This window comes from Myxine glutinosa, chromosome 1 (assembly GCF_964187855.1).
Source record: "Myxine glutinosa chromosome 1, kmMyxGlut1.1, whole genome shotgun sequence".
NCBI lineage: Eukaryota > Metazoa > Chordata > Myxini > Myxiniformes > Myxinidae > Myxine > Myxine glutinosa.
Genome location: NC_136261.1, coordinates 22,606,106 through 22,620,166, shown reverse-complemented (window position 1 = coordinate 22,620,166; position 14,061 = coordinate 22,606,106). Strand labels below are relative to the sequence as shown.

General features: G+C 44.7%; 1 protein-coding gene across 2 annotated transcripts in view; it reads right to left on the bottom strand.

The window, feature by feature from the left end:
* The window catches only part of POP7 (POP7 ribonuclease P/MRP subunit), a 69,348-nt gene extending 57,076 nt beyond the window's left edge, over nucleotides 1–12,272 (bottom strand). For both annotated transcript variants that reach the window (XM_078768693.1, XM_078768813.1), the window contains exon 1: nucleotides 12,261–12,272. In XM_078768693.1, coding sequence (XP_078624819.1) covers nucleotides 12,261–12,266 — 6 coding nt within the window. In that variant the 5' untranslated portion in view covers nucleotides 12,267–12,272. The remainder of the gene's footprint in view (nucleotides 1–12,260) is intronic.
* Nucleotides 12,273–14,061: the final 1,789 nt, after the last annotated feature.

Genomic DNA, 14,061 nt, shown 5'->3' with positions numbered 1-14,061 from the left:
GGCTTACCCGGGCCGAGATCCCACGCACCATCTCAGCACCGAGCCGTCCAATGGCCCGATCTCGACCTGCCGGAACGTCTCAACAAAAGGTGGTCGCCATGACGACCCTTCCAATCGGGCTGCCCGTTCCGCCTAGTTGAACACGGACGCGACCGTTCCAAGCGAGGCCCAGCGTGGATCGCGTACGGCGGTCCTTTCGAACCCGCCGTGGCTCGGATCCCCGCTGGTTCTCGCGGCACGCGAAGCTGCCCGGCGCGCACCGAGGGCCCGATTCGGCTAAAAGTCGCTCTAACCGCTAACCCGGTTACCGTCGATGCCTCACCTGCATGCTTACACGCATACGCTACCCCTTTCTTGCTCATACATCCAGCCATCTCCCTGCTCTTGGTCGTACCTTCTCTAACACACCCAGGTACACTCATTCCGCTCACAGACTTGGTCACACACCTGACCACCGAACATCTTTGCACGCATTCGTCGCTCGCACACCTCACCAACACACCTCTTCGCGCTCACTTCTCGGTCACCTCCTCTGTGACAATCACAGGTGTGCTCTCACTCGCACACCCAACCACGTGCCTCACTACCAACTCAAGTGTGCATTCCCACACACGCTCTACCACTCCAGGTGTGCATCCTTCCATTCCAGGTGTACATCCTCGCTCCCCTGTCACAACCAACTCACGCTCCGTGTCACTCTCACTACTTTCACCTCCATTCTTGACAGCGCACTCTTTCCTCATGCCCCTGTCCATTACACACCTTTCTCACGCACACTCTCCCGTTACACCCTCTGTAACACTCACCACAGGTGTACACTCTCTCGTTACATCCTCTGTAACACTCACCCCAGGTGTACACTCTCTCGTTACATCCTCTGTAACACTCACCACACCGCGCTTCCATGTGCCCCCTCGCACACGCGCTACGACCGCCTCACTCTCGACAGCACACTCACTCCTTGGCGTGCACTTTTTCCTCACACACCCCATGGTCGGACATTCTCGCACACCTCGTTTTTCGCACACCAGACCTGTCGCACACTTCACCAACGGCCTCTCATGAACACCCGGGTCCACAACAACCCCCAAGCCGACTGAAGCTCCCCTCACATCATGTACATTTCCGATTATATCGCCACTCACCTTGGCACCTCGTCTCCGCACCTCCTTTGCCACGTGCAAACTCTTTATTTGGTTAGTGAGCATCACATTATGAGTTGAGCACCGATTTTGTACCAATTCCATCACCTCCTCCTGGATTTCTCTTTTAGTTTCTGTCCGTCTCTTCTTAATTTCACTCACCTCTTCTTCCACTTCCTCTAATTTTTGCTTCACCTCTTTTATTTCCCGGTGCGTCTCCTCAAGTTCGTCCTCTAAGGCTACCGTGACCGTCTCTATGTGCATCCTCACCTGCCGGTCCTTTGTCTCCATTACCTCTGTCACCTCGTCCAACCTCATTGTCAGTCCCTCACGTACCATCTGACATTGCCTCTGTGTCGCTATCAAGTCATTTTTAATTTCTTTTTGTGTCGCCTTTAACCCTCCTAGTACTGCAGTGTTCCTTTGAACCTGCTCCACTAACTCCATCTGTCCCTCTGTCAGCTGTTCCACCTCCTCCGTCAGATCTTCTATTCCCCCTTGTAGCTTTGCCGTCCCATTTCTCACCTCTTTCTCCATACGCTTCTCACCTCGCTTTACCTCCTCGCGTAGCCCCGAGACCTCCTCACTTACACCTCGTCGTATCTCCTCTTTCATCTCCTCCCTCTCTTTTGTAGATGCTACCCTCATCTGTCCCAATTCATCCCTCTGAGCATCCAATTTACTTTCTAACCCGATTTTCACTTCCTCTATCTGGTTCCCCATCTGTTCGATTTCCCGGGCGGATTGCTCCCCTATTTCCCGCAATTTGTCTTCCATCCTATTTTCTAACCCCATTAACCCATTTTTAACCTCTTTTATCCCGTTGTCTAACCCCTCAAAATTATTGTCTAACTTCCCAAATTTCTTGTCTAACCCCTCACCGGTACTCCTCGCTTCGTCCCTCATTACCCCCAATTGCTCACTCTGAGCCCTCGCTTCATCCCTCATTAGCCCCATTTGGCCCTCCAATCGCTCACTATTCTTGTCCATAAGGGCCTTCATTTAGATCATAAAGAGATTCCAATCCACCAGTGGCGCTGCTACGGTCACGGGCGCAGCTAGATTTGGTGCCGCTGTAACCGCGTGCGCAAAGGCGCCATTTTGCGCGCCTGTTACCTCGTGCGCGAGAGCGCCATTTTGCGCGTCTGATACCCCCTCAACCACATCCTCCATATACATTTCCCCGAGGTCCTGGGTCGATTCCACCCTGTCTATCTCTAGCTCACCCACCGGCATCCGATCGCCTTGACCAGCCATGGCGCGATTTCAAAATTCGGGTTTTTTCTTTACAACACAAAACAAATTTCCAGCTGCTTGTAATTTTGAGCGCGTTAAGCGCGCTTCGGGCCTCGTATCCCACTCCTCGACACCAATTGTTGCGGACGCGGTTAAAGATGTTATTTTACCGAGCGGTTGGTATTACCGCGACCGAACAGTTATTCCCCGATTAGAACCCGATTCCACCCAAACGTTGGCCGGATTGCACCGCGGCTGCTCAATGAGGGAAAAGACTAAAACGACGAATGCAAAGAGGAAGACGAAGGCAAAGAAAGGTTTGGAAATACTACTAAATTTATTTACTATTTACACACATAAGCAAAAAGAAAGCAGTCACGTTTATTTACAGCACATAAGACGCAGGTGACACAGTGAAAATACTAGCTTACCTACAGTCTTAATTAACCCAGGACAGAACAAACAAAAGACAGACTCACGCGGGGAATGCTGACAGGAATCGCAGGAGGTGGATGGCTGGAGGTGAACGCTTGGTGGAGCCAACGCGGAGCTTGGTGGAACTTTGGTGGAGGTGAACGCTTGGGGGAGCCAACGCGGAGCTTGGTGGAGCCTTGGTGGAGGTGAACGCTTGGTGGAGCCAACGTGGAACTTGGTGGAGCTTTGGTGGAGGTGAACGCTTGGTGGAGCCAACGCGGCTGGTGGGGGGTTGGTGTGACGGGTTCTCTCTCCTTCCCTCACAAGCTTCAGGACTCTTTCTCTCTCTTCCTTAGTCCCACCCAGTCCAACAACTTCCTCTCTTGCTTAGTCCAACTCAAGGCCTTTCTGTCTTCTGATCTCCTCCCTCCTCGACTCTCTCTGGGGGCCTCTGCCTCGGGTTATATAAGCCCCACCCTTGACCCTTTGCGAACCTCCCCAAAACGTTCTCTCTCCGCCCTCTAAAGCCAACCCCTCGTTCTGGGTTGGTCGGCAAGGGCTGGTTCACTCCTCCCCTCTATGACGAGGTGGGGACCCGCCTTTCTTCCCCAACCCTGCCTCGTGGTCAATGGCGGATGAAGGGAAAACCGCCCAAAATGCAGTTGGCAATTGACGAAAAGGGGGAATGGAGGTTTTGGGAATGGGAATGAAGGGAATCTATCTCTTTCACTGGTGCAATGGAGTATTTCAATTAATGGGAGACACAGCCTTACCCTAAAAACACATAATAAGATATAACTGTTGAACAGGGGTATTCTATGATTAGCTGTGGTGTGGGTGCTCTATGGACTAATTATGGGACGCCCTTTGACCTTTACACAGCTCCGGAGGCAGGGGGAGCAGAATAACAATAATAATAATAATAAAGCACACAATCAAAAAAAAATACAGTCCTCATATCCGCAACAATATTTTTAAAAGTTGTGGAGGAGTTATGACTAAACTTGGTGGATGGGTTGGTTAGGTGACAAGAACAAGCGATTAGATTTTGTTTCAGGTCCGAATCCAGATTCGGCCTATCATTTGGATACAAAACAAGTTCCTGGTCCCTGGTCCCTGGAGTCCCTGGTGTTGGGCTAGCGGCTAGGGTGCCGGGTTAGGATCCTAGGATCCTGGGTTCGAATCCCGGTCAATCGCTGAATTAACGCCAGGGGGGTTGACTCAGCCTGTCATCCCTTCCGAGGTCGGCTAATTGAGTACCAGTTCACTGGTAATTCCCTGCTTGTCGTTAAAGGCGGCAAAAAGGGTTGGCGTCAGGAAGGGCATCCGGCCGTAAAACATTGCTTCAAAAAGGGGACCGAAAAACAACAACAACCACAGTTCCCGAAAAAGGCCAACCCCCGCTTGCGGGGGAAAAATGGCCTCTAAAGGTGTTTTTTTTTATTTGGATACAAAACAAACTGTTCAGCCTGGTGGAGATATGCACTCTACCGAATCGTGTTCCTGGATGTCTTTTTGTTGAATGTGTTTTAATGAATGTTTCCCCCTGTACTGTCTTTCCCTCGCGGTCCCCCTGTGCTGTGTTCCTGGATGTTTTTTTGTTGAATGTGTTTTAATGAATGTTTCCCCCTGTACTGTCTTTCCCTCGCGGTCCCCCTGTGCTGTGTTCCTGGATGTTTTTTTGTTGAATGTGTTTTAATGAATGTTTCCCCCTGTACTGTCTTTCCCTCGAGGTCCCCCTGTGCTGTGTTCCTGGATGTTTTTTTGTTGAATGTGTTTTAATGAATGTTTCCCCCTGTACTGTCTTTCCCTTGCGGTCCCCCTGTGCTGTGTTCCTGGATGTCTTTTTGTTGAATGTGTTTTAATGAATGTTTCCCCCTGTACTGTCTTTCCCTCGTGGTCCCCCTGTGCTGTGTTCCTGGATGTCTTTTTGTTGAATGTGTTTTAATGAATGTTTCCCCCTGCACTGTCTTTCCCTCGTGGTCCCCCTGTGCTGTGTTCCTGGATGTTTTTTTGTTGAATGTGTTTTAATGAATCTTTCCCCCTGTACTGTCTTTCCCTCGTGGTCCCCCTGTGCTGTGTTCCTGGATGTCTTTTTGTTGAATGTGTTTTAATGAATGTTTCCCCCTGTACTGTCTTTCCCTCGTGGTCCCCCTGTGCTGTGTTCCTGGATGTCTTTTTGTTGAATGTGTTTTAATGAATGTTTCCCCCTGTACTGTCTTTCCCTCGCGGTCCCCCTGTGCTGTGTTCCTGGATGTCTTTTTGTTGAATGTGTTTTAATGAATGTTTCCCTCTGTACTGTCTTTCCCTCGTGGTCCCCCTGTGCTGTGTTCCTGGATGTCTTTTTGTTGAATGTGTTTTAATGAATGTTTCCCCCTGTACTGTCTTTCCCTCGTGGTCCCCCTGTGCTGTGTTCCTGGATGTCTTTTTGTTGAATGTGTTTTAATGAATGTTTCCCCCTGTGCTGTCTTTCCCTCGTGGTCCGCCTGTACTGTGTTCCTGGATGTCTTTTTGTTGAATGTGTTTTAATGAATGTTTCCCCCTGTACTGTCTTTCCCTCGTGGTCCCCCTGTGCTGTGTTCCTGGATGTCTTTTTGTTGAATGTGTTTTAATGAATGTTTCCCCCTGTGCTGTCTTTCCCTCGTGGTCCCCCTGTGCTGTCTTTCCCTCGTGGTCCCCCTGTGCTGTCTTTCCCTCGTGGTCCCCCTGTGCTGTCTTTCCCTCGTGGTTGTCAGCTCTTTCACGAGCCTCGATTCAGTATTGAAAAAAAAACAACAAAAAAAAAAAAAACGTTCTAGTTTCTGTTTTGAGATCATCTATGGATTGTGCCCTTCGTCAGTAAACGTCCTTAAGCATCTAACCCTGAAGTCAGTTTGAGTCTTCTTGAAGAATTTCGTCTTCTGGTAGGTTGTGACTGAAAACGAATTTTCTTTAGTTGTTCACAACATGTTGGAAAAAAAATTGGGCTATTTGAGGAAGTCTAAATCTGTGGATTCCACTTTGTGCACCTGCAAAAAGCAAGAGGATATCATTAATATGGAGGAAGGTATTAGAGGTAATGTCGGTACCGTTTTGTTGTGGTCACCCGTTACAAGCAGGTCTTCAAAACAGCTGTTCCCCAGCATCTCAGATCATCCCCAATCAGAAACCATGATATTTTCTACCCTCGTTAACTCCTCACCCAACCCCAAGTCCACTTATTCCAAATTTCCAGATTTCCTTTCCTGAGGGTTTCCCACTCTATCCATCCTGTCTCATGATCATTTTGTCCTGTTGCGTGCTGATTTGTTGAGTTTTCTAGCTCTTTTACGAGCCCTGAACCTGTATACAAAAATAGTCCTTCCCAGTTGCTCCTCCCAGTTGACAGATGGTGCAGCGGATTTTACGTTGGCACTGCACCAGCACAGCAGTTGCTGTCTCACACCGGCGGATCAACCCCAGATTAGACAGTTCAATAGCAATCATGATACCAACTGAGGGATCCCGCCAGAACAGGGCAAGGTCACCAACGTTACATCGAAGTTGACCTGAGCCAACGCTGAAAGGTGGGATCTGACAAGATGGTGCATATAGGACCTGACAGCGCACTTACCTGTCAGCTGTTTAGAGTGCGTTTCATTCTCGACCCGACAGTAAGTGTCCGCTTGCTGTTTTCGTTGGCAGGACGTTGCGTCACGAGATTTGCCATCTCTAGGATGGACATGAGGCTGAGTACCCCAGAGTTTGTTAGACACCCGAGGAGTACAAAACCACAATTTAGGTTTTCTAACATTTCATTAGCCCGTCCACTGCACAGCAGGAGACGGGGTTTTGTAATCACTTCTGTGTGTGTCTGTCTGTCTGTCTGTCTTGTCTGTCTGTCTTGTCTGTCTGTCTGGCTGTCTGTGTATGTGTCTGGGCCGTAACTTTTTTCTTTACCATTTGAGGTATTGCCATGACATTTTCACCAAAGCATTATTATGATAATACGGAAAAAGAAAATTAATACATTTGTCAAAAGGTCAAAAGGATAAAGGTCAGCATCACGTAAAATCATACATTTTCATCCAATTGACCTGAAATTTCAATTTACTATTTGAGTTTTGTCATCAAATTTTAAAGAAAGCTTTATTATGAGAATCCCACCCGCAACCCCCGCAACCTCCGCTCTGCTGGTACCAACCTCCTGACCCCCCCCCCCCCATCCGGACCAAATTCAGATCCTGGGGGGACAGGGCCTTCTCCATCGCTGCTCACACCCTCTGGAACTCACTACCTCACACCATCAGAGACTCCTCCTCACTCACCACATTCAAAACATCACTAAAGACCCACCTGTTCAACACTGCATTCAACATTCAACCCACAGCATTTAACCCCTGACTATCTCTTCTCCTTCTCCCTCCTTTTGCTTTAAATATTTCCCTATTGATTCTTGTCTTTTTGCAATTGTTGTTTTCATGTATTGTTATGCATTATGTTTTCCACTCTGTCAAAGCGCCTTTGGGCTTCTTGAAAAGCGCTATACAAAATAAATGAATTATTATTATTATTATTATTATTATGAGAATATGGAGAAGGCAAATTAATAACTTGGTCAAAAGGTCAAAGGCCAGTGTCACATAAAATCATCAATTTTCATCCGATTGACCTGAAATTTTAAGAATTTGATTATTGGGTCACTCAATAATTAGTTCGCCATTCAAAAGCTAGAAGTTGATTAATTTTTTTTAGATCAGAAGGTCAAAGGTCAAGGTTGCATAAAATCACCAATTTTCACCCGATTGACCTGAAAAGACCGATTGACCTGAAATGTAGAGAATTTGCATATTGGGTCACTGAATTGGTTCACTAATCAAGAGATAGGAGTCGATTGTTTTTTTGTTAGATCAAAAGGTCAAATGCCAAGGTTGCATAACATCATCAATTTTCATCCAATTGACCTGAAATTTCAATTTACTATTTGAGTTTTGTAATCAAATTTTAAAGAAAGCTTTATTATGATAATACGGAAAAAGAAAATTAATAAATTTGTAAAAAGGTCAAAAGGTCAAAGGTCAGTCATGTAAAATCATAAATTTTCATCCAATTGACCTGAAATTTCAATTTACTATTTGAGTTTTGTTATCAAATTTTAAAGAAAGCTTTATTATGAGAAGATGAAGAAGGCAAATTAATTAGGTCAAAAGGTCAAAGGCCAGTGTCACATAAAACTATCAATTTTCATCCAATTGACCTGAAATTTTAAGAATTTGATTATTGGGTCACTCAATTAGTTCGCCAATCAAAAGCTAAAATCTGATTATTTTTTTTAGATCAGAAGGTCAACGAAGGTCAATGTTGCGTAAAATCACCAATTTTCACCCGATTGACCTGAAATGTAGAGAATTTGCATATTGGGTCACTGAATTGGTTCACTAATCAAAAGATAGGAGTCTATTGTGTTTGTTCTTCTTTTAGATCAAAAGGTCAAATGTCAAGGTTGCATAATGTCATCAATTTTCGGCCAATTGACCTGAAATTTGAAGAATTTGAATATTGGTCACACAATTGGTTCACCAATAAAAAGCAAGAAGTTGATTATTTTTTAGATCAGAAGGTCAAAGGTAAAGGTTGCGTAAAATCACCAATTATCACCCGGTTGACCTGAAAAGACCGATTGACCTGAAATGTAGAGAATTTGCATATTGGGTCACTGAATTGGTTCACTAATCAAGAGATAGGAGTCGATTGTTTTTTTGTTAGATCAAAAGGTCAAATGTCAAGGTTGCATAACATCATCAATTTTCATCCAATTGACCTGAAATTTCAATTTACTATTTGAGTTTTGTCATCAACTTTTAAAGAAAGCTTTATTATGATAATATGGAAAAAGAAAATTAATACATTTGTAAAAAGGTCAAAAGGTCAAAGGTCAGCGTCATGTAAAATCTTAAATTTTCATCCAATTGACCTGAAATTTCAATTTACTATTTGAGTTTTGTCATCAAATTTTAAAGAAAGCTTTATTATGAGAAGATGGAGAAGGCAAATTAATTAGGTCAAAAGGTCAAAGGCCAGTGTCACATAAAATCATCAATTTGCATCCAATTGACCTGAAATTTTAAGAATTTGATTATTGGGTCACTCAATTAGTTCGCCAATGAAAAGCTAAAATCTAATTTTGTTTTTTTAGATCAGAAGGTCAACGAAGGTCAACGAAGAAGTCAACGAAGGTCAGAAGATCAGAAGGTCAAGAAGGTCAAGGTCAAGAAGGTCAAGAAGGTCAACGTTGCGTAAAATCACCAATTTTCACCCGATTGACCTGATATGTAGAGAATTTGCATATTGGGTCACTGAATTGGTTCACTAATCAAAAGATAGGAGTCGATTGTGTTTGTTCTTCTTTTAGATCAAAAGGTCAAATGTCAAGGTTGCATAACGTCATCAATTTTCGGCCAATTGACCTGAAATTTGAAGAATTTGAATATTGGTCACACAATTGGTTCACCAATAAAAAGCAAGAAGTTGATTATTTTTTAGATCAGAAAGTCAAAGGTCAAGTTTGCGTGAAATCACCAATTATCACCCAATTGACCTGAAAAGACTGATTGACCTGAAATGTAGAGAATTTGCATATTGGGTCACTGAATTGGTTCACTAATCAAGAGATAGGAGTCGATTGTTTTTTTGTTAAATCAAAAGGTCAAATGTCGAGGTTGCATAACATCATCAATTTTCATCCAACAGACATGAAATTTCAATTTACTATTTGAGTTTTGTCATCAAATTTTAAAGAAAGCTTTATTATGATAATACGGAAAAAGAAAATTAATAAATTTGTGAAAAGGTCAAAAGGTCAAAGGTCAATGTCACATAAAATCATCAATTTTCATCCGATTGACCTGAAATTTCAATTTACTATTTGAGTTTTGTCATCAACTTTTAAAGAAAGCTTTATTATGATAATATGGAAAAAGAAAATTAATAAATTTATAAAAAGGTCAAAAGGTCAAAGGTCAGCGTCATGTCAAATCTTACATTTTCATCCAATTGACCTGAAATTTCAATTTACTATTTGAGTTTTGTCATCAAATTTTAAAGAAAGCTTTATTATGAGAAGATGGAGAAGGCAAATTAATTAGGTCAAAAGGTCAAAGGCCAGTGTCACATAAAATCATCAATTTTCATCCAATTGACCTGAAATTTTAAGAATTTGATTATTGGGTCACTCAATTAGTTCGCCAATCAAAAGCTAAAATCTGATTTATTTTTTTTAGATCAGAAGGTCAACGAAGAAGTCAACGAAGGTCAGAAGATAAGAAGGTCAAGAAGGTCAAGGTCAACGTTGCGTAAAATCACCAATTTTCACCCGATTGACCTGATATGTAGAGAATTTGCATATTGGGTCACTGAATTGGTTCACTAATCAAAAGATAGGAGTCGATTGTGTTTGTTCTTCTTTTAGATCAAAAGGTCAAATGTCAAGGTTGCATAACGTCATCATTTTTCGGCCAATTGACCTGAAATTTGAAGAATTTGAATATTGGTCACACAATTGGTTCACCAATAAAAAGCAAGAAGTTGATTATTTTTTAGATCTAAAGCTCAATGGTCAATGGTCAAGCTCAATGGTAAATTTTCATTTTATGCATATATTTTAAACTGTCTGTTATTTTGAGCATGCGGAAGAAGAAGAAGAAGACATCTGAATACAAACGGACTCGGATGGCTTTGCAATTTCAGATGCTTTCTAGATTTTTTTTATTTCTTCACTGCCAATTTCAAGCGTATATCTGAGCAGGCTGAGACTTTCGGAATCTACTCGACTAAGTTTGTCCAATCAGAACGAAATTTCCTTGTATACATCTGTAGAGGGTCAATCCCCCTCCCCCGCCCCCAAACGGGAATGATTACCTGAACAACTCGGACAATCACAGGAAGATTTATTAAGGACCACGTGTACACGGGAGATAGCAGCAGCGTGTAGGCTGGCAACACTGCACAACACACCATATAGCATCTCAACTCGAACTCAGCACAGCCCGAGTTTAGCTATATAGTTCGGCGCAGAGGAAATGAAAGAAAGCAGATAAGGCACCTTTCTTTTAGGTCAGAAGGAAACTATGTCCTTACCCACACACTTTTAGACAGGGCCAAGATAAAGTGCACTAACAGGAGATAAGAAATGCATTAACAGGAGATAGGGCCAAGAGAGAATGCAATAATAGGAGCTGTTTTGCCAAGGCTAGGCAAGGGGCAGTTATCACATTTGACCGCTTAGCAACAGATCAGTGCTGCCCGGTTTAAAAAGACCAAATATGAAGCTTAAATGTATGAAATCCCCAACACATCTAGATAGTCTAGAGCAAGCGCATTTATGCTTGATTTACATCCTGCCCACCCTGAGTTAAAGGCCAAGGTGAAATGGCGGTGTAAGAAAAAAAAGAAGCTTTTTTTGTCATTGCTCAATTTTGCCAATATGGAACCTCAAAGACCACTTGGCCTTCCAAGATGTTCTTGCATCACAATAGTGGATCTGCTCTGAACTTGTGCACCATTAGTGTCCTTGACCTAATTTTTAGCTCACCTAGTTCCGGGGAGCTTATGCGATGGCGCGTCGTCCATCCATTCATCCGTCCGTCTGCAGTCAGTCCGTCCGTAAACACTTGCAACTTCCTCTCCGAAACTGCTGATGGGATTGTGACCAAACTTGGCGTAATGATATTTTGTATGGTGTGACTAAAGTTTGTTCTCGGCATAAAAAAAAAATCTGGCCCTGGGGGGTCTATGGGGGAGAGGTGGTGGTTGCCCCCCAAAATAGGTATTTGCTTTTTTCTCAGAAACTACACACGCAATTCCGATGAAACTTTACCATCCACAATCTTCACCACCCGTGGTGTAACAAAGTTTGTTCAGGCACTAAAAAAGTCGGGCCCTGAGTGGCCTACTTGGGGGTTGCCCTCATCCCCCCCCCCCCCCCCCAAATAGGTATTTGCCCTCTCCTCAGAAACTACACACACAATTTCGATGAAACTTGACCACAACGTTCATCACCTGTGATGCACACAAAATTTGTTCAAGACATTAAAAAATTTGAGGTCTATGTGGGGGACGGGGAGGGCGCTCCCATGTGCTGCCACTCAGGTTTACCCGCTAGTATGGGCTCATAACAGTGATCTTTCGCTCACACATTGCTTGCACTGTCCCACAGTTTAACACAAGGCTGTAATAGTATGAGGTGACATGTCATGCTGTCCTCGTGCTGGCTCACCGACTGCCATTCTCCCGTAACAATGTGCTCTCTCTTTTTCTCCCATGATTCCAGGAATGTCTGTCAGGTTAGCACAAGCCCATAATAGCATGTGCTGTCTTCGCGGAGTGCTCAAGATGACTCACCATAACGCAGGCCTTTCATGGTGTCCTCTCACACACTGCGCTCGCACTCTCGCACAAAGGATCACAAGCCTTTATAATGCAGTACTCGTACTGTCACACCAGAAGCCCTACCAGCATGTGATGTCCTGCCAGTACTCGTACTGGCACACCAGAAGCCCTACTAGCATGTGATGTCCTCGCAGTACTCGTACTGGCACACCAGAAGCCCTACTAGCATGTGATGTCCTCTCGCAGTACTCGTACTGGCACACCAGAAGCCCTACTAGCATGTGATGTCCTCTCGCAGTACTCGTACTGGCACACCAGAAGCCCTACCAGCATGTGATGTCCTCTCGCAGCATTCGTACTGGCACACCAGAAGCCCTACTAGCATGTGATGTCCTCTCGCAGTACTCGTACTGGCACACCAGAAGCCCTACTAGCATGTGATGTCTTCTCGCAGTACTCGTACTGGCACACCAGAAGCCCTACTAGCATGTGATGTCCTCTCGCAGTACTCGTACTGGCACACCAGAAGCCCTACTAGCATGTGATGTCTTCTCGCAGTACTCGTACTGGCACACCAGAAGCCCTACTAGCATGTGATGTCCTCTCGCAGTACTCGTACTGGCACACCAGAAGCCCTACTAGCATGTGATGTCCTCTCGCAGTACTCGTACTGGCACACCAGAAGCCCTACTAGCATGTGATGTCCTCTCGCAGTACTCGTACTGGCACACCAGAAGCCCTACCAGCATGTGATGTCCTCTCGCAGCATTCGTACTGGCACACCAGAAGCCCTACTAGCATATGATGTCCTCTCGCAGTACTCGTACTGGCACACCGAAGACACGGACCGGTAACAGTGTGCTCGCTATCACGATGCACCACAACTCAGGAGTCTGCACAGTGTTGGCTGATTCCTTATCAGGCTCGACTATCCTCTCCTCGTTATACCCCTTAGGAATTGCACATCAAGCTGTGTAATATTCCAGCTTCTCGTTGGCTCGTCAATAGCAGAGCTGCTGTGATGATCCACAAATTTGCACATGGTCATCCACAAATTTCAGCAATTGCCATGATCGACGCTACCCAACAATAGATTATCTCTCCACGGGGCATTACCATTGACCAGCACTGCAAAGAGGCAATGGTCACATATAATTATTGACAAGATAGCATCAACAGCAGTTCTGGACATCAACAGCAGAAAAATAAAGGCCTTGCTTTCAACTGAAAGATACCATGAAGGAAATTGGATGCTAAACGTGGAAATCTTTGGTCGAGATATAAAGAAATAAACGTTGAGCTTTTACTGCCTCCCTGTAACTCAACTGCAAGTCTGTCAAACCATGGACTAACATTAAATATTCAGCCAGCAGGGGGTGCTCACTGATTAAATTGCACCATCATCGCACCAGCATTTTGGAAGTATCGCGTGTTGCAGGAGAGGTTTCTAGTTGGCCTCAACTGGTTGCACCAGCATTTTGGAAGTTTCGGGTGCTCCAGTAGAGGTTCCTAGATGGCCTCAACTGGTTGCACCAGCATTTTGTAAGTATTGCGTGTTCCAGTAGAGGTTCCTAGTTGGCCTCAACTTGTTGCACCAGCATTTTGGAAGTATCGCGTGTTGGAGTAGAGGTTCCTCGTTGGCCTCAACGGGTTGCACCAGCATTTTGGAAGTATCGCGTGTTGGAGTAGAGGTTCCTCATTGGCCTCAACTGGTTGCACCAGCAGTTTGGAAGTATCACTTGTTCCAGTAGATGTTCCTAGTTGGCCTCAACTGGTTGTACCAGCATTTTGGAAGTATCACGTGTTCCATTAGAGGTTCCTTGTTGGCCTCAACTGGTTGCATCAGCATTTTGGAAGTATCGGGTGTTCCAGTAGAGGTTCCTAGTTGGCCTCAACTGGTTGCACCAGCATTTTGTAAGTATCA